The sequence below is a fragment of the Protopterus annectens genome, chromosome 2.part1 (genome assembly GCF_019279795.1).
Source record: "Protopterus annectens isolate FY-2018-M chromosome 2.part1, PAN1.0, whole genome shotgun sequence".
Lineage (NCBI taxonomy): Eukaryota > Metazoa > Chordata > Ceratodontiformes > Protopteridae > Protopterus > Protopterus annectens.
In genome coordinates, this window is record NC_056729.1 from 1,211,079,237 (window position 1) to 1,211,098,668 (window position 19,432).

The 19,432-nt window shown below is 41.0% G+C and overlaps 1 protein-coding gene across 1 annotated transcript in view; it reads right to left on the reverse strand.

Moving 5' to 3' along the window:
• ITPA (inosine triphosphatase) overlaps window positions 1–19,432 on the reverse strand; it is a 1,021,070-nt gene that overhangs the window by 976,751 nt on the left and 24,887 nt on the right. The window contains exons 2-3 of the mRNA XM_044062737.1: window positions 1,848–1,905; window positions 1,688–1,752 (exon numbers count right to left, since the gene is read on the reverse strand). Of these exons, the coding sequence (XP_043918672.1) occupies window positions 1,688–1,752; window positions 1,848–1,905 (123 nt within the window). The remainder of the gene's footprint in view (window positions 1–1,687; window positions 1,753–1,847; window positions 1,906–19,432) is intronic.

The following is a 19,432-nucleotide window of genomic DNA, read 5'->3' on the forward strand; positions in this document are numbered from 1 at the left end:
TAGTTCTCTGACAGAAAACTCACAATTTAGCACCTCTGACTGGTTTGATGAATAAAACGTAACTGATTTATTTCTTAAACAATGTTTGTTTGTTTATTTATTTAAATTTGCTAAATGGGGTAGAACACTGATCACAAGGGATGAATTCCAGGTTCAGCCCAGAGATCATTATTATAACTAAATATAAACAGAACTGTGCTTAACTTTGATAGTGAAAACAGAACATAACGGAATACCATTGAAAATCAAGAGGCAGATAAAGAAAGAGTTGTTAAATAAATATGTGCAAATCAAAGTAAGGGTTAAAGAAATGTTACATACTTTGTTCACAATTCAGCAGTCAACAAAGTAAGCTTTATATTTAGAAAGAAGAAACAGAAGTGAGGATTTAAGAGTAGGAGGTCAAGTGTAGATACTCTGCTTTATTTGTACCTATGAAGAAAATTGTTTCTACTTTTAAGTTTCTTTAAGAAGACATTTCCCTGTAGAAACCTAGATCATCACAAATTAATTAACTTGAAATGTTTTTCCAATACAATACACAAACTGCAACACTGTACTGACCTACGACACTGTTAGCACCAGGGACAAGCAAATGGTCTGCTTTTAGCGGCAGGTAACAACATAATCTTTCTAAAAATAATTAATGATACCAATTTAACATCAACACTGGTAACTGATGCAAAGACCACAACTTCTAGACAAACCATAGCTTGGCAATCAACTCAGTTACCTGAATCTTATGTACTACTGTTGATGTTTTACCCACAGGGCTGCAATAATATACACTCTGAAAAAGCAAACCCTCATTTTCTAAGAAAATATTCTTTCTGTGTTTCATATCATTAATGCTCTGTGAACCATATTTTCTCTACTGAAAACTCATCTGCTTCTTATAAAATACAGTGTGCAGTTCCAACCACCAAGATGTTTTGGATGTAGGCTTACACCATCTTGACTGAAGATGAAGGAAATGCAGTATCAGATGAAGGCAGTAGATCTAGGAACCTACAGTATAATAATGAGTCGATGTACCTCTGTTTGAGAAGCAGTGGTATGATATTTTGTGGGCCACAGTTTAATCTGTAACAATTTACCACATCTGCCTACTATCTGTGGCTTAAATTGCTTAATAATAGCTAACACCATTTAAAAAGCCTATTAAAATCATTACTACACTTAGCTGGTATGCAATCCGCGGTGGTGCAGTGGTAGCGTTGTTGCCTCACAGCAAAAGGTTCTCCCGTTCGATTCTCGGCTGGAGTGCGGGGAGTGCCTTCTGTGTGGAGTCTGCATGTCCTCCCGGTGGTTGGGTGGGCATTCGAAAGACATGCGTAAATGGGCGTGCCTTCGTTGAAGGTTGAATGTCGAGCTGGCACCACAGCGTTCATAAAAATCTACTGCCAATCATTAGCAGACTGGAGCTCTGCTGTGGCAACCCCTAACCGGGAAAAAGCCGAAAGACAAACAACAACAACTACACTTAGCTGGTATACAAATTCACAGCAACAGTGTTTTAACAGTGTAGTGCTCTTTTTCCATATAATATCATATAATACACAACAGTACTTCAAACTGCTATCTTGGGCCTCCACTATTAACAGTCTGCAAGACAGCTAGACAATGACTATATAAATAAATAACCGTTGTTACTACAGTATTTAACTCATATAATATATGTACTCACTTGCCGTGCTGCCTCTTGGCATTTCTGGACTACAATCTGATCAGGCTCCCCTTGGTATTCTGGTACTAGGAAGAGGAAAACATGGAATGACTCAGCTGTTTTAATCTCTCTTAATGTACTTAAAAGAAAAGAAATTAAATGAAATAAAGACAAGACTTACAATCTATCTTCCTGTGCACAAGCTTACATGGAAATTTGTCACCGAGAATTTGAACAACCTATAAAGAAAAAGAAAATCTCTCAGCTGGCACACAACAGGACACAAAACATTTTTTCAGATTTGTGCAAAACACAATTCATAAAAAATGAGAAAAATGATAACCAAGGGAAACAGTGTGATAAAATTCTAATTCAACTACTTAACTATGTTAAGGACTGAATATCTCACAGAGCTAAGAGCAAGTCTTTGATCATAACCAAGTTGTTGTGTGTTAGAAACATGAGCGTCATGAAATTCACCTCAAGAACATATACAAAAGAAATGTAATCATAATTCCTTGTCATACAGAGGTTACGCTGCAGTTTAGTTTCAAAAAGCAGGCAGGATCACAGTGTCACACAGACACCAACCAGAAGCTAAGTGTACCTGTGATGGATTAACAACTTTAAAAGCCTTTAAACATCAGTCTGGCTTTTTGCATGGCAATGAGAAATATTTTACAGCTTTTGAAGCTGCTTTAGCTTCTAGTCTTTGTTCTGTGGTGGCCACTCTGTATGCTGCAGCATGAGATTAGAACAAACAGCTCTGAAAGCCATACACATCATGGACATCAGGGAGATGCTTAACAAGCCTGTCTTTTCCCCAGTATCAAAGCATAATCAGCATATGTCATGGGCTCCAAAAGGGTTACAACCATTTTAAAATAAGGCAAACCACAGAACAGGTAGTTCCATTACTAAATAAAAGTTAACTATGTACACAATGTTGGTGATAAACAATCAGAAACAATCTCCACTGACATTCATAAAACTAATTCTCATCATGCATTTGAGAATCTGCCTGCATTGAATATTACTGTCTTTATCTATTTATTTGTTAATTATTTACATTTGTTTACCAGGGTAGAGTACTGATCTCAGTGGACATTTGCAGGCACAGCCTGAGTGAATAAGATCACTTAAGGAAAGAACAAAGCATATTTATACAAACAAGTTGTTCTTCTTCTTCTTTCGGCTTTTCCTGCTTAGGGGTCGCCACAGCGGAACTCCGGTCCGCTAATGATTGGCAGTAGATTTTTACTGTGCAGAGGTGCCAGCCCGACGCCCAACATTCAACGAAGGCACGCCCATCCACGCATGTCTTTCGAACACCACTCGACCGTGGGGAGGACATGCAGACTCCACAAAAGACAAATATATATACATATTTGTCGCCTCACAGCAAGACGTTGTCACATTCAATTCTCAGCTAGGAGCGTTTTCTGTGTGGAGGCATGCATGAATGGGCGTGCCTTCGTTGAAGGTTGTGGGTCAGGGCTGGTAACTCTGCATGTAAAAATCCACTACAAACATTAGCAGACCGGAGTTCAGCTGTGGCAACTCCTAACCGGGATAAGCCGAAAGACACAACATTTACATATGAAAGAATATGCTATAACATTTAGTTCAAAAAGCAGTTTACAAGCAGTAATCAATAACTAATCAGTTCTAAGTAATAATAAGTATTCAAGTAAGTAGCAGTCTTACCTCTACATCGGTAACCTAATGCAGCTTTCAATGTTTCCTCCTATCAACCCCTTACTAAGTACCATTTACTAAACCACTTTTACTGACCATGCAATGTATGTCAGCTTGCTTGCCTGCACACAGTGCTGCCGCAAATATCGACCAACTCAGTTGTTTCATCTGTCTACAGTATTATTTGCTTACATAGTGTTTTACTATCTTATATCCTTCAAAATGTAATGCTCTCAGACTGTGCCTAAAAATAAATAGATTCATAGTTGGTTACTGAACTATTGACCTAAAGGTCTTTATAAGCCCAGCCATGTGTACCCAATATAATACTAGAGAAACCCAACATAAAGGATCTTGCCTAAACTTGAGATCTTAGCTAGCAATGACTGTCCATATCTAGGAGGGTCACAGGTGAAATTCCCAGCAGGAATTTACGTTTTTTCACCCAGTCATCCAGGCTATGCTTAAACAGGGTCTTATAGAAGCTTTGTTTGATGTGAACTGGTAAGCCTATTCCAGAGGAGTGGCAACCTCTGACAAACATATCTTTCTCTCCAGCAGATCCAATTTGTGTTGCACGCTAGGTTAAGGTCCCTGGAGCGGGTGACCCTTGTCCCATTTGACTTGCGGTTATGCAGCATTTCCATTAGGTTTGGATCCGAGATTTCTCTGTATGTCAAGCACAAGTCTCCACTAAGTCTGCATGCTACTAAGTACAGTGCTAATGACTTCAGTCTGTCAATGTACGATGTTGCTAGAGACCCTGAATTTTCATGGTTAGAAATCTCTGAGGTCTTTCAAGTTGCTGCAGGTGCCTGGTAAGGTACATAGGAGCACTGTACTCAATTATCGGTCTCATGAGGGTTGAGTACAGGGGTGTTATGACCTCTTCTGCTCTTAAGGCAATGCCTTTGCTAACAAGGTATGCAATGCAGAATGCCTTCCTTACTACTGTAGACACATGGTGGTCCAAGTTTAGGGTACAGTCAACCTGCATTCCCAAGTCTATCACAACTGAGTTTTTCATAGGTAGGTACTAGGCTATCTGCCCGAGGGCATTTATAAGCCTAGCCAGTGTGTGCCAGCTTTCACCGCCCATTACTTAATTTACTGAGCCTCTGTCAAGAAGAGCCAATGAAGTGATCCCAGGGGTGTATTTTCTGTTACCCATCCACTCGTCAAGGATTCTCTTGAAGAGTGTTAGTGAGGGGCTCTGCCTAATGTAGTTAGGAATTTTGTTCCAAAGCATGGGGAGTCTCTGTGACAGGAATCTATCCCTCCAGCAGGTTCTATTTATTGTTGTGGTGAGGTTTAGCTCACTAGAGCGAGTGGCTTGCAGTGACTTGAATTTCTTTAGGTGGAGCATGTCCATCAATTCTGAGTTGGACATGGCTTTGTAAGTCAGGCAGAGTTGACCTCTGAGTAAGCGATATGTGACTGAGTACAGCTGGAGTTTCTCCAGTCAGGCTGCATAGGACATATGTTTGAGGCCAGTAATCCTCTTGGTGAGGTACTTTTGTGGTCTTTCCAGCTGTTGGAAGTGTCTTGTGAGGTACATCCCAAATGGGCCATTATACTCTATGATGGGTCTGATGAGTGATGAGTAGAGGGGCACTATAACCTCTTTATTTCTAGATGCGAACCCTTTAGTAATTAGATGGGCTACACAGAAGGATTTCCTAACTACTTTGGCAATATGATTGTCAAAGGAGAGATTACTATCTACCTGTGAACCCAAATCTCTTATTACCTCTTCTGTATTAAGGGGGCTGCCACCTATGTGGTAACTCATGGGTGTTTTGTTTTTCCCAAATGGGATAACTATGCATTTTTTGGCATTTAGCTTGAGACCATGACTTTGACACCAGGTGTTCGTCTCAGTAAGGTCCTTTTGGAGAATGTCTGTGTCAGCCGGAGAGTCAATTATGGCTCCCAGTTTGCAGTCATCGGCGAACTTGGTTAGCCATAGTACTCCTGTGTTTGCCTGTACTTCTGAGAAGTATATGCCGAACAGTAGGGGTTCCAGGACCGAGCCTTGTAGGACACCACTTGTGACTGGTTTAGAGTTGGACCTGGAGCCCACTATTCTTACCGTGTGAGTTCTGTCTGTAAGCCAGTTGGCAACCCATCTCGTGACATAGGGGTTCATGTTCAGGCTGGTGAGTTTTTCTATAATTTCCCGAGTGAGGAATGGTGTCAAAAGCCTTGGCAAGGTCAAGGTGGGCTGCGTGAACTACCTTCCCCTCATCTATGGCCTTGGTGACTGTCTCGAAGAAGTCAACCAGGTTTAGTAGGCATGATCTACCCTTAAAGCCGAACTGGGTCGGGTCAAGTGTTTGGAGGTTCCCAATGCTTTGTTAACGAGTTCCATGACGATGCACTCCATAGCCTTGCTGTGCGCCATTCTATGGGCACGTAGCCAGTGGAGAGGCCGAGGTTGAACAGTGTGTTTAGGTGGGGGGGGTTAGTTCGTTCTGTAGTTTGTGCAAGACGCAGCCTGGGACACCATCTGGCCCCACTGACACTGTGCATTCGGCTTTTGAAAGGGCTGTTTTCACCTGTGCATCTGTGATTTCCGGGACACTACACTTTTCTGGTACTGTTGTGGGCCCTTTTGGGGGTGAGAGGGGGTGAAGTTTGCACTGAATCTATCTGCCAGGATGTTGGCAATATCAGTGGGTTCAGTATATTTTGTGCTATTTTGCACTAGCTCAGGGCATATCTACGAGTTGCCACTTAGATTCTTGACATAGCTAAAGAAGGCTTTGTGGTTATCTTTCGAATCCTTGGCTGTTTTTCTTTCGAAGTTAGCCTTGGAGGATTTTATGAGGGACCTTAGTTTCTTACCGTTACTGATCAGGTATATCTTTCCTTCTTGGGATTTGCTTTTTTTCTGAACTAGTTTCCTCCTTCTATTGTATAGCCTGTTTATGGCAGGGGTCCACCAGACTGGTTTCCTTCTCTTAGGGGAGTGAGTCTTGGTTTTGCTAGGGATGGCATAATCCATGCATCCTTGTAGGTGCTCATAGAGTGCATTTGTAAAGGTTCCTGCATCTTGGACACAGTTATCCTTTAGCATGGGGGCTGTGAAACTTACCACCTCTGTCTAAAGTAAGGTGAAGTTTGCTATAGAAAGGTTTTTCACTGTGGTTTCCTTGGTTGGAGGTGGTGGTGTGGACATTCAGAGTGATTAGTTTATGGTCTGATCTAACCAGTGACGGGTTGACCTCCGGTGTGGAACATCTGTCGCCCATGTTGGTGATGACCAGGTCCAATATGTTTTCACCTCTGGTAGGGGAGTTTACCAGCTGATCCAGGGCATTTGAGTTGATAAATTCCAGGAAGCACTGGACCTGGGAGTTTGTACTTGAGTAGTTTTCCCAGTTAATGGTAGGGTAATTGAAATCGCCCAATATCACTGTGTTCGGTAGGACCTTCATGTTTTTCAGTGTCTCCAGAAAGGCAGAGTGGTGGTCCTGGGTCATGTCACTTAGGGTATTATTATTTATATGATATTGTTTTTCCCAAAAGGGATGATAATGCATTTTTTGCATTGACTTTGAGTCCGTGGCTTTGGCACCAATCACTGGTCTGTGAAAGTCCCCCTTGAAGTATATTGAAATCGTTTGGGGATTCAATGATTGCACCTAATTTGCAAACAAGAGGGGGCCCAGCACCGACCCTTGTGGAACCCCACTGGTGACAGGTCTGCTGGTTGAGGTAAAGTCCCCAACTCTGTGTGTGATCTGTCGGTGAGCCAGTTAACAACTCACCTGATGACATAAGGGTTCATGTCCAACTGGGAGAGTTTATCAATGATGCCTGAATGTGGGATTGTGTCGAAGGCCTTAGCTAAGTCAAGGTAGGCTGTATACACATATTTGCCTTTGTCTGTGGCTCTGGTTACGTTTTTGAAGAACTCCACCAGGTTTAACAGGCATGACCTGCCTTTGACAAAACCAAACTGTGTCAGATCAAGGGTTTGGAGATCAACTATATCCTTATTTATAAGGTCCATGATGATTTGTTCCCTGGCCTTACAGATAAGGCTGGTTAAGCTTATGGGTCTGTAGTTCACAGTGTCTGGTGCTGTACCTTCTTTATGAAGGGGGATGACATCTGCTGTTTTCCATTCAGCAGGGACAAAACCAGTACTTAGGCTGTGGCTGAACAGAGTACCTAATGGAGTTGCTAACTCATGTTTAAGACCATTTAAAACACAACCTTGAATGCCATCCAGTCCCACAGAGGCTGTTTTTGGTCTTGGAAAGAGCATTAATGACTTGCTCTTTGGAGATGCAAGGTGGGGGAGATGTAGAGGGAATGCTTTGTGGAATGTTTGGAGGAGACAGTGGGGTGAAATTTTCACCAAACCGCTAACAGGTTAGCTATTTTTGTAGGATCAGTGTGTGTGATGACATCCACAGCTAGTTCAGCACACATCTGGGTTCTGCCTTTTAGGCTATGGGTATAGCTGAAGAATGCCTTATGGTTATCCACAGAATGGCTGCAAATTTTTTTCACAGTTGCCCTTAGAGGATTTTAAAAGTTGCCTTACTTGTTTGTTTAAGCAGAGGAGGGTGTTCTTCCAGCGCTGGGACTTTTCTTTTTTATTCTTAGATAGCAACTTCTTCATCTCGTTGTACAACTTATTAATGCTATATGTCCACCAGGGAGGCTTGATTTTTCTTTTGGATCTTGTTTTGATCCTATCAGGTACAGCTGTGTCAATACATTTGTATAAATGTTTGTACAGGGCATTTGTGTATATCTTAGTATAGCTGTCAATGCTACCTGTGGGAACAGGAGCTTGGAATTATTTATGTCATCCATTAGGGTGGTACAATTAGCTTTGGTGACATTTTTTAGCCTGATTTCACCTAAGAGGGATTCAGGTGTTATAGCTACTTCAAATGTGACTGATTTGTGATCAGATTTAACCACTGAAGGTCCTATACTTGTTGTGGTGCAATGGTCACCCATGTTGGTGAGAACCAGATCAAGAATAGTTCAGCCCCTTGTGGGGTTGCAAACTATTTGCTCCATGGCATTACTGTTAAAGTCCAGCAACCTTTGTGCGAGCATGTTAGTACTCCCATAAGTTTCCCAGTCAATGGAGGGATAGTTAAAAATCGCCCATGACTTGGGTGTTTGGTTGTAATTTAATTGACTCTAGTACGGCCAACTAAACAGCATGAGTATCTTGGTTCACTGAAGGGGGCTTATAGCTAATGATGACTTGAAGGGGGTTTTACCCACAGTTAGTTGATCTTGGAGTAACTCCACTGAGTTTTCCTGTCTGACCAGTCTAAAGGTTAGGTTATCTTTGATGAAGATAGATACTCCTCCTCCTTTGGTTCTCATATGTTCATTTTGTGGTCTGAAGGTGTGGAAGGCATTGTACCAAGCAACAACAGGACCAGTAAAATAGCCACAGTAAGCCTTCAAGGAGTGGAAGGCATTGTAGCCTTGGAAGGCCAGGGTGCTCTCTGTGGCCCTGAACCAAGTTTCTGTGACTGCACAAATGTCAACATCCTACAGGGAGAGGAGTGCTTCCAGAAAGTGCCTTTTCTGATTTAAACTCCTAGCATTAGGCAGCATAACCCTTAATTTATTTAAGAGTGATATATTCACATCGGAAATTTTGTTCTCGAGACCTTGCCTAAAAAGGGGTACTATGGGGAAGGCAAGTGCCTTGGCCAGTAACTGAAAGCTTAGAGTGACAGGTGAAGATCATCTCTGCCAAAACAGTGTGGTTTATCAACCATGTCATCCCTGGCTGACAGAACTGGATCCTCTTAGAATGACACCAGACACTAAGCTAATTGTTGAAGTCAATCATTTTTTGTTTATATTGTGGTTATCATCCTAGATCAGGGTAGAATGATGCTCAAGGCTAGGGTCATAACTGCATAGAGCTCAAACATGTATCTCTTCATATAGTCCAGTAAGGTACGTCTCAAGTCATTCACACCAATGTGAACTATGACAGAGTCATAACGGTACTTGTTGTAGAGAGACTTGAGTGCATGTGTAATCTGATGGATCTTGGCACCCACTAGACAGCTAACTGTAACCTTCTCCTTGTTCAGCCTGCTGAGTGTGAGACATCTGTGTGTCTCACAATGGAATCATCTATGATTAAAAATTTTGATTTGAATGTGTTTTGCCTTGGGGGCTTATTTGGTGAGACACTGGTGCTTTTACTTTTGTGTATTGAGTGCTGTAGGTGCTGCATTATGTGTACTATGTTTGTGTTTGTAAGGTCTCTGGTGAGTACCTCCATGTATGATGATGTATCTGTTAAGTGCATTGTTTGCGTAAGACGTGTAGTATGTGAGCTGATAACCTCTTCAGTGTTACTGTTCTGTGCATGACAGAGCAAGGATTCCAGAGTCTTAGTGTAGATGCATCTCTCACATATTGTACTTGGGTGACTTAGGCGTACACGGTTGTCAGTGTACATGAGGCAGTTGCTATACTGTCTCAGGATACCCATGTCAATCAGGCTGGTAGGAGAAATGGAGGGAAACTGACCATCCATAATGCTAGGATAGTCCTGTTTTCACAGTGGGGAGAGAAAATGGAGGGGGTGCAGTACAACTGGGTGCTCTAAATGGGATCTATACTAATGGGGTGCTGTATAAAGGGTCTATACTAGCAGGGGTTCTCTAAATGGTATGAGAATATTGTAGCTTTGGCGGTTTTGGAACTGAGGTAAAACAACAAGAAACAAACAAACCAAAAAAAGACAGCTGGATACACTCGAACCACTCAAAAGTTTAATGTGAAGCACTTTTTGTCTGGGATAATACCCAGACTTCCTCAGTTTTGGGACTGTTTAAGGGGCAAAAGCACAGCGGAGGTGCTCTCTGAGCAGCTAAGCACAATTTAAGGACTTCTCAGCTGGATTACAGGCAGATACCAAGGGAAATTTAATCTACTGAAGTTCTTGCATCTATAACCACCAATGGTTACCCCCACTGTGCAGTAGTGCACGCTGGTGCATGGAGGTGCGCTACTCGTAAACAGATTTACAGCAGAGCAGTGGCTGGCTGCTCTGCTGTGTTAAAACAAGTGCAAACCCACTCAAATGCAGGGTTTATGTAACAGCAGTAAGCAAAGTGACTTAAACAATTTAACCAATAAAAAGGCTCAAAACTGAGCCCTGTGCCAGCAACCTTCAAATCAGAGGAGTCCTAACTGCACTATCCTGCCACAAGGGGGCAGGGGAATCCATCTCCAACAAAAGGTAGCCTGGCTTAGTGCTCAATGTAACAAACAGAACCAGATTCGGCAGGTCTAAATCTAGGTCTAAATCAGCAAGAACAGTTTTAAAAAATCAGCAATATAGCAAAAATACAGTTTAAAAGTGAAAAATACAGTCTAAAATTGTACTTATGGTTAGCAGAATGCAACAGATTTCTTCGACTGCACAGCTGAATACATCAGAACAGTTGCTGGTTGCCTAACTCTGTGAAGCTGTGTTAAAAAGACCTAACTTCATAACAAAATATAAATAAACTCCTAACCTCAGCTTGTGACCATTATGCTGACAGAACAGTAAAAGTCAAAGTTAACACAGATGGTAGTGCCAGATAAACTGGTGCCATCATACAGGATTATGTCTGTGGCACGCTTCCTGAGTGCACCAATTAATCAGATTATATTTTCTCCACAGTTCTTAAATGCGTCTTGTTCATGGTTTCACACAAAAAAGCATTACAAAATAACATTTTCGTACAATTCCTTTTCTTGCAAGTATTCACTTTTTTTTGCATTTCATAATGAAAAGCCACTTAACTACCACCTCCTTTGCTCTTTCATCAACAATCATTTCTTTATTTTTGGCTCAGTGTGTCTACATTTCAACCTCAACATCTGTGAACTTGCACTGTGACTTGTCTGCAGACTGGAAATTTGGATTCAAATTTGAACTGCATCTCAATGCAAGAGGAAGTGCAGAGACATCTGAGAAATCCAGTATTCAACATTCCTACATACTGCAGGAAAAGAAGCCGTACATCTTTTTCCAACGACTTTAGTCTCAAAAATGATGAAAAAGAAGTGAATATTAAAGAAAGATACATTCTATGCATATTGTGAGACAAAAACATTTCATATGGAAGACATTTCTAACCAGATATCAAAACGTCAAAAAATACATATACATAAAAGAAGCGGAAACACACAGCAAGATGGTGCTAATTTAGTGACTTACATCATACCTCTTAACATCTTAGCTCAAGAAATCTGGATAAAGGTTAAAATAATGGGGGTGGAATGGGGGCAGATTTTGAATATTGCTCGTAGAAGGTGGCTAGAATAACAGGAATTGTGGTAGCATGCATTTTTGAAGGATATGAAATCTGAAACTCAAATGTATGCCATTATTAAGTGACTTCTATCTTGAATGAGTTTCCAGACAAATCGCACACTTTATGAGGAACAGACCAAAAATATCAGGCAAAAATCTGGACATTCTGTGAAAATCTGGACAGTTGAAAGGTATGAAAATGATTCAGTAATAACACACAGAACTGTCTAAGAAATTATACATTTCAATTTAAGGGCAGATTGCAACACCTGGTAAGGTACAGTATGTCTGCAGGACAAATGACATTATGAGCACTCATTTGAAAATATAAAACGGGAATAATGATGTGGAAAAATCTCTTAAAATACTTAGAACTGGAAAAAAATAGAAAATGATACTACAGAGAAATAAAAAAATAGTACCCAGAAACAAACATTCAGTTAGAAATAATGTTGCACTCACAAACTGCAATTACAGATCTAAGAACAGGCAACGCAAAGCTCATACTAGAGACATTTTAGCCCTGTGAGACCCTTAATCATTTTGCAAAAGTCTTGTAGCAACTGAGTCTGAAAGGCAAACAAAACCTGGAATATTCATAGGCGCAGCAGAAATGCAAAATCAGAGAAATAAAGGAAATGAAAACAGATTTTGGTTTGAAAAGATACTTTTCTAGGCTGAAGTATTCCTTTTAAGCTTGGTACTGGAACACAATGTAATATTATATCAAAATCTCTGTTTAAAGCAGTGAATTTGTATAATACTGTGTGCAATCTTGCATGTACTCATCTGGCTTCCTTAGGTTATAAATTGAATTAAGTGGTCAAGTTATGTGTATCAGTGGATATAAATGCAGCAAGCCCACTCATGTCCCGAATTGGTGTCTTTAAAATATATAGTTAATCAAATATTTTAGACTGCGTGGTTTGCAACAACCCTGCTATAAATATTTCACAGTGTACAGGCAAAAAGCAAACTGCATGCTCGAACAGCAGATGTACTGAATGTTTCTAATGCTAATATGAATTAGCAAGATTGACAGCAATGATGGTGTTGTAAGAGGCCATTCAAAAGATTTCAAAGCGAACAGCCTGAATGTCTTCAATAACAGTACCGAGAATACTGCTAAGAATGCATCACTGAGAGTTAAACAAGCACAAGCTACACAGGGAGTAAATCATGCAGAGTAACCTGCAGGAGACGTGGCTAACACTTTTCAGAACTATGCCAATCTGACAGCTTAGATTACATACTGGGAATTCTCTGGAGTCCATCCCTGTGACACATACATACAGGGCTGTATCCATTCTGCTTAAAGAAGAAATAGCAGGGCTTAAAATAATGGTGTTTCATGGTATAACTCTTAAGTAAGGTGAATTGATTGAATGGGTGAACACAGTGCCTGTAATGAAGCCAGGCAAAATAATGAGAGGCATTTGCTCTGCATGAATAGATGGGTTAAAAGGGACGAATACAAACTGTGCGTAATTATTTTCAAATACAATTAATGATACATTTTTTTTTTTAATTCTAGATGCTAATCAAGCCTTCTGGCAAATAAAATTTCATGAATCCCATTCAAACCTATGTAATTTTACAACTCTCATAACATTGAGATACCCTCTGGACATACTCCGAGTGCCACAGATACTTCATAGATCTGCAGTTGAATTAAATGAAGGTCTACATGAAGTTCTGATCATCTTAAACTATTTGATCGTGGGGTGCTATCAAGCAAAACACAATGTGAGACTAAGTTACTGAATGGACTGAGACAGAAAGATCTGAAACTTAAGACATCAGATCTGTACATTTCATCTCATGTACATGGGTCACAGGTTTGCTAAACAAACTCAAGGCCTACTGATGATTGAGGAGACTGATGCCCTGGATACCATGCTAGAACTTGCAGGTCCCCATGTAGTCATCCAAATCCTTCCCGAAGGTATGACTTGATGGACTAAGTTTAACTGAGAGAGAAGGGGATTCTTTTATAGGTTTGGGAAGTCTTTCAGGTATGAAGCTGTAACATGTCATGGTACAGCTGATATGATTTTTGAAGCTGTGTTCCCTCATTGGGGGGAGTACTCTAATGCTCCAGATGTGTAGCACAAGTTTCCTCTAAAAAAGGCAATAAGACATACAGCAAAAACTGTTGCTACAGCATCCTACTACAAGGCAAGCCTTGAACCCCTTTAATTTTGTGTCTCTGTACCTTTTCTAACTGCATTTGATGCTATATCATCAGGTTAGAAAAGAGGATACAGTTCAACAATCGGTCTGATAAAAGCTGTATATATATATATATATATATATATATATATATATATATATATATATATATATATATATATATATATATGTATAAGCCAGGGTACCTTTTGGCTAGGCTCGTATAGGCCCTAGGGCCAACAGCCTAGTACCTACCTATAATGACTCTCAACCCCACTGCGATCAAGTGAGCAACTCCATAATCTTTGCATGCATGTGTATCTCATGAAAGGTCACCATCTACCAAGGACTGCAAGATATCTTACTACAGTCAACCATTAGCTGCTGTGTATCAACAGTGTCATTTCTTCCCAAATTGTAGAATGCTACGTAGATACTGCTGACATTGAAGGTAACATGTCGAATGCACCATTCATGCATAATAACAGGGCTCTTTAAAGGGAGATGGTGTCAGTGGGGTTAGGAACAATGTTCTCAAGTTTGTGTCATTTACATTTTCGATCAGTGCCCTCAAGTCTGCGTGACATGCAGATTCGGTAAATCAAATACTGAAGCTAGTTTTAACATCTTAGAAAAAAGATAGCAAAAAAGAGCAATTGCAGGAAAAGCCTTGAAGAACTTCACTTGGGACATGATATGAGGAGGATAAGAATACTATTCTCACTTCTGGATGGCCACATAGCCAGTTTAAGAACTAAGTTATTATGGCTTTATTTATTTTTGGATCCTTGTGATTATGTACGATTCTGTAAGGGGGTATAATGATCAATATTTTAAACAAATTAACGTGAGCTACAGTGACAGATAAACCTTCATCTAGGGAGGTGATCACATAAAAAAAATTCACATTAAGCATACAAGACTTACTTTGGACGAAACTCTACTGGATTGGGTCATGGAGAAGGAGGTTCCTCATGTCCATACGAGTAAACTCCATGAAGGCTTGCGCCACTACCTTGAACAATATGCCTGTGAGGCTGACTGGTCTGTAATTTTTGGGGTCTGTGAAAAAGAGTCTTTTGTGGAGGGACCACAGTGGTCTACATCCCAGTATCAGGAACATGGCCAGTTTTTAATGCTTTATTAAGAACTTTCATAAGAAGGTATACTAAACTATTTCTGACTGTATAAATTAGGACTCCTGGTATTTCATCTGGTTCCACAGACACTGGCGTTTCTGACCTTAATGAGGGCAGATGATACCAGTGTGGATGAAGTTCTAAGTGGGACTCTATTTCATGGGGAAAAATATATGATTCCCCTTTATGACTTAAATCATCATCAGCCCCATTTTTTTACATGGGGTCGGGGTATCATGTTAACTGTTGCCAACTCTCTTGATTCAGTGCCATATGCTTGACTGCCACAGATCTTCTTTCACACAATCCATCCACCTCTTTGCTGGATGTACTCGCTTCCTCTTACCATCTTCCTGTCTGTCCCAAATCTTCCACACCAGATTGTCTTCTGCTTTTCCGCACGTGTCCAAACTACTGTAATCTGTTCTATTTGATCATTTCTGCAGATGTAGCTACTTTGGCTTCTGCTCTTATGTCCTCATTTCTTTGTCTGTCCCAGAGCGTACATCCTACCACCCTTCACAGGCACCTCATTTCCATCACCTGTAGCTTCAACTGTTCTGCATTTACTGCCCAGGTTTCTGTACCATATAGTACTGGTTGCACCACTGTCTTGTACACCCTACTTTTCAGCTTCTTTGGCATTCTTCTGTAATAGACTACAACTGGCACTCTATGCCAGTTGGCCACAGCCCCTCTGATTCTACCTTTGACCTCTTCATTCAGACTTACCTTTTCCTCAACCACCCCTCCAGGATACCTGAAGCAGTTTACCTGTTCCACTATCTGCCCTTCTATCTCTACTCTCAGCTTTTTCTGATTTCCCCAATTTGCTGACATTACCACTCTCTTATCTGCACTTAGTTTCATCCCATGTGACTTCAGTTTTGCATTCCATTCTCCCATCCTTTGCTGAAGTTGCTGTTCAGAGTCTGCCTGTAATGCCACATCATCTGCATACAGCAACTTTGCTGATCTGTCCCCTCTGATCTGTTTGCTAATGTAGTCCACCACCAGTATGAACAGCAGTAGACTCAGAGCTGAAGCCTGGTGTACACCCACTCTCACTGGGAACCTTTCTGTCAGGCCGAACACTGCTCATACTTGAGTCATTGAGTCCTTATACATAGCCTGCACTAATTCTACCAATGTTATTGGGACTTCAAACCACTACAGTACTGCCCAGATCAACTTTCTTGGGACCCTGTCATATGCTTTCTCCAAATCAAGGAATGCCCAGTTGGGACTCTGTCCTCATCTATAGCTTCTTCTCAAGTATCTATCTTGCTTGAAACATCAGGTCAATTGTGCTGCATCCTGATCTGAAACTGAACTGCTCATTTCCTATCTTACATTCTACTACATTGCATATCCGTTTATCAGTCACCCTCTCCAGAACTTTCATGCAATGTTATAGGAGTTTGATGCCTCTGTACTGCCCACAATTGTGGATGTCCCCTTTGTTCTTGTACAGTAGCATGTGTATGCTTATTCTTCAGTCATCTGGAATACGCCTTTCTCTCCACACTGCCAGGAGTACCCTCAGGAGTCATTTCTCTCCTCTCTCACCCAGCATCTTTATCATATCTGCTGTAACTCATCTCAGCCTGTTGCTTTCCCTAACTTCATTTCCTTAGTGCTGTTCTTACTTCTTCTAGGGTAGGCTCCTCTCCTTCTCTCAATGTAGGCTGTTTCTGGGGCAGTACATCTTCTTTGGGGTTTTCTTCATTCAGAAGCTGCTGGAAATACTTATTCCATCTGCCTTTGATGTCCTGTGGACTGGTGAGCAGGTTGCTGCTGGCATTACTTATGAAGGGTATCTGACTATCTTCTTTCTTTCTGTCTTTGCCTTGTAGCCTGATGTAGTTTCTTTGTGCCCCTTACTTCTTCCTGCACTCCTCCTTTCTTTTGATGACTTCCTGGACTTCTGCATTCCACCACCAGCTTTCCTTATGTATCTTATTTCCATACCTGGTTCAGCCACTTATTTTTTCTGTAGTCCTACCACATGCTGTTTTAGGTGCTGCCATTCTTGTTCAGCTCCACCTATTTCCTCCTTTCTTGGGGTGCTAGAGCCCTGAGTAATTCCTTGAACTGCTGTACTTTGTCTCCAGTCAACTTCCAGGTCTTCAGCCTGATCTCGGTTGACCTTGGAGCCTTCTCTGACCACTGCTTGCAGCTGACTGGGGAAACTAGTGGTTTATGCTGTTGGCCAACTGTTTCACTGGGGATGACTTTGCAATCATAGATTCTACCCCAGTGCCTTTTCCTTGCTAGGAGGAAGTCTACATGAGTTGCATGTTGTCTACTCTTGTATGTGATCTTGTGGCTGTCTCTCTTTCTGAACCATGTGTTGGCTACTATGAAGCCATTTGCCAGACAGAAGTCTAGAATGGCTTCTCCTTTATTCCTGTTTCACCCATGTGGACCCAGGCAGTCCTCATATCCTGTTCTGTCTGTCCCGATATTTACATTCAAGTCACCCATTATCAACACCAATTCATGTTGCCCTGCAATTGCTGTCTGAATGCACTCTTTTCCTTACTATCATAACCCTGCTGTGGAGCATAGGCTGAGATTATGAATACTGCCCTATCATTACACTGTAGTCTGATTGCCATGAGTCTGTCATTAATTCTGATGATATCCCTCACTGCCTTCTGAAGCCTCTCTCTCACTACAATTCCTACACCATTTCTAGCCTGTCCTCCACCCGAGTAGTAGAGTCTGGGTCCTAAGCCAAGCGGCTTTGCTGCAATTCCCTTCCATTTTGTCTCTTGGATACACAGGATGCCCAGCCTCCTCCGTATCATCATGTCATCTACTTCCAAGCTACATCCTGTCAGTGAACCTACATTAAGTGTAGCAATTCTCAGTTCATGTCTGGCAGGCTGGTTGGTTTTAAGTCCAGCTTTCACTCAACAGAGCTATCCCAGGTTACCCAGACTGAGCACAGACACAGGCCGGCCAGTAGCTTAATGACCCAGGGCTGCTGGGCTTTATGGTGGCACACACTGGCCAATAGTGGCACAAATACCCCTCCCACCATTTGTGCCAGCTGTACCCTTTAATGCTTAAAATTTACTCTAAATCTGTATGTTGGTGTCTTAGCTATATAGCTTAGCTCTGTTATGGTGATACTATTTTGTTCTACTCATTTCACTTCTGTCATCTATCTTGGCAACAGGTTTTTAACTCAAATGAAGCTTTACTTCTTTTTTTATCGTCAAGTTCTTTATGGATAGAGTTGACCTTGGCCTTGTTACACTGGGCTGGGCAGTTTGAAAGTTTTGTACACTCTTTTCTTTTTACTAAACAATCTGTTTTCATTTTCACTCCATTCCGCTATATGCATGCTGCCCAGAGATGAATTTATCAATGTAGCTATTTAAGTGTTGTAGAGGGTGAGAATGGTTGACCAATAGATTGTGAGGTGAGAGTTAATATCCAGTCTAAGCTGACCGATGCAAGGAGATTATTTGAAAAATCCTTAGTAATGAAATAATGGTATTTTTTTAGATTAGGGTTTATCCACATGAGGAATGTCACACAACTGAGGTCAAAGTGAAAAGGGGGATAAGCAATGTTTAGTTTTGCAGACCTGACATATATGTTTGCCAGGACTTCTAATATTTTTATTTTTATAGTTTGCTGGAGATGCTTTCTTTACATTTAATTAGCTTTTGCAGCTGCTTGAGTAACAATATGTCTGGTCATTGGGTGGGATAATTTAGGCCACTGAGGAGAACAATATTCTTCATTGTGCACAATCAAGGAAATGGATATGATCTTATGGTAATGCGAAAGGAGTACAATAGAATGTTACAAAACTGTAGTTTGTAGTGTTTACTGTAATCTGGATGTAGTGCACTTCATGCCCACAACTTGCTTCTATAACCCTACCATTAGAAGGCTAACTATAAAAATTGATAGGGCACCTCCTCGGCTGAGGGAGGGGTGGAAACTGTGGTAAGAGTTGTAACCAGGTATTTGTGGAATGCAGGTTGGGTCTTTTTAATGTCATCTAGGTGACACCGCATATCCTGATTTTTTTTTTTTACTTAGATTAAAGGAGCTGTTAAGTTTGACCTTCATCTTTTTATACCTACGAGGAGTTGTTAAGTCTTACCTTCAACTTACTGTTTCATGTGCTCACATTCTGACTTTTAAAGGTTTTGTACGAGATGCTGAGAAAGCCAATGCTATTGTCAATGCAAATCTGATTTTATGTGATTCCTAGGAAAAGTACAGTATATCTTTCAAAGTTTACTCCTAATTTATCAAATAAAACAGTATCATTTAGGAAGCTACTACAGCATGCAGTCAATGATTTTGCTCTGGAGAGCAAGAAAAGAGCTCTGGGAAAAACCTTGACAGATTTTCTCTAAACTTGAGATTGTATGATCTCTCTCAACCAGTTACTATTTAGATATGTTTGTG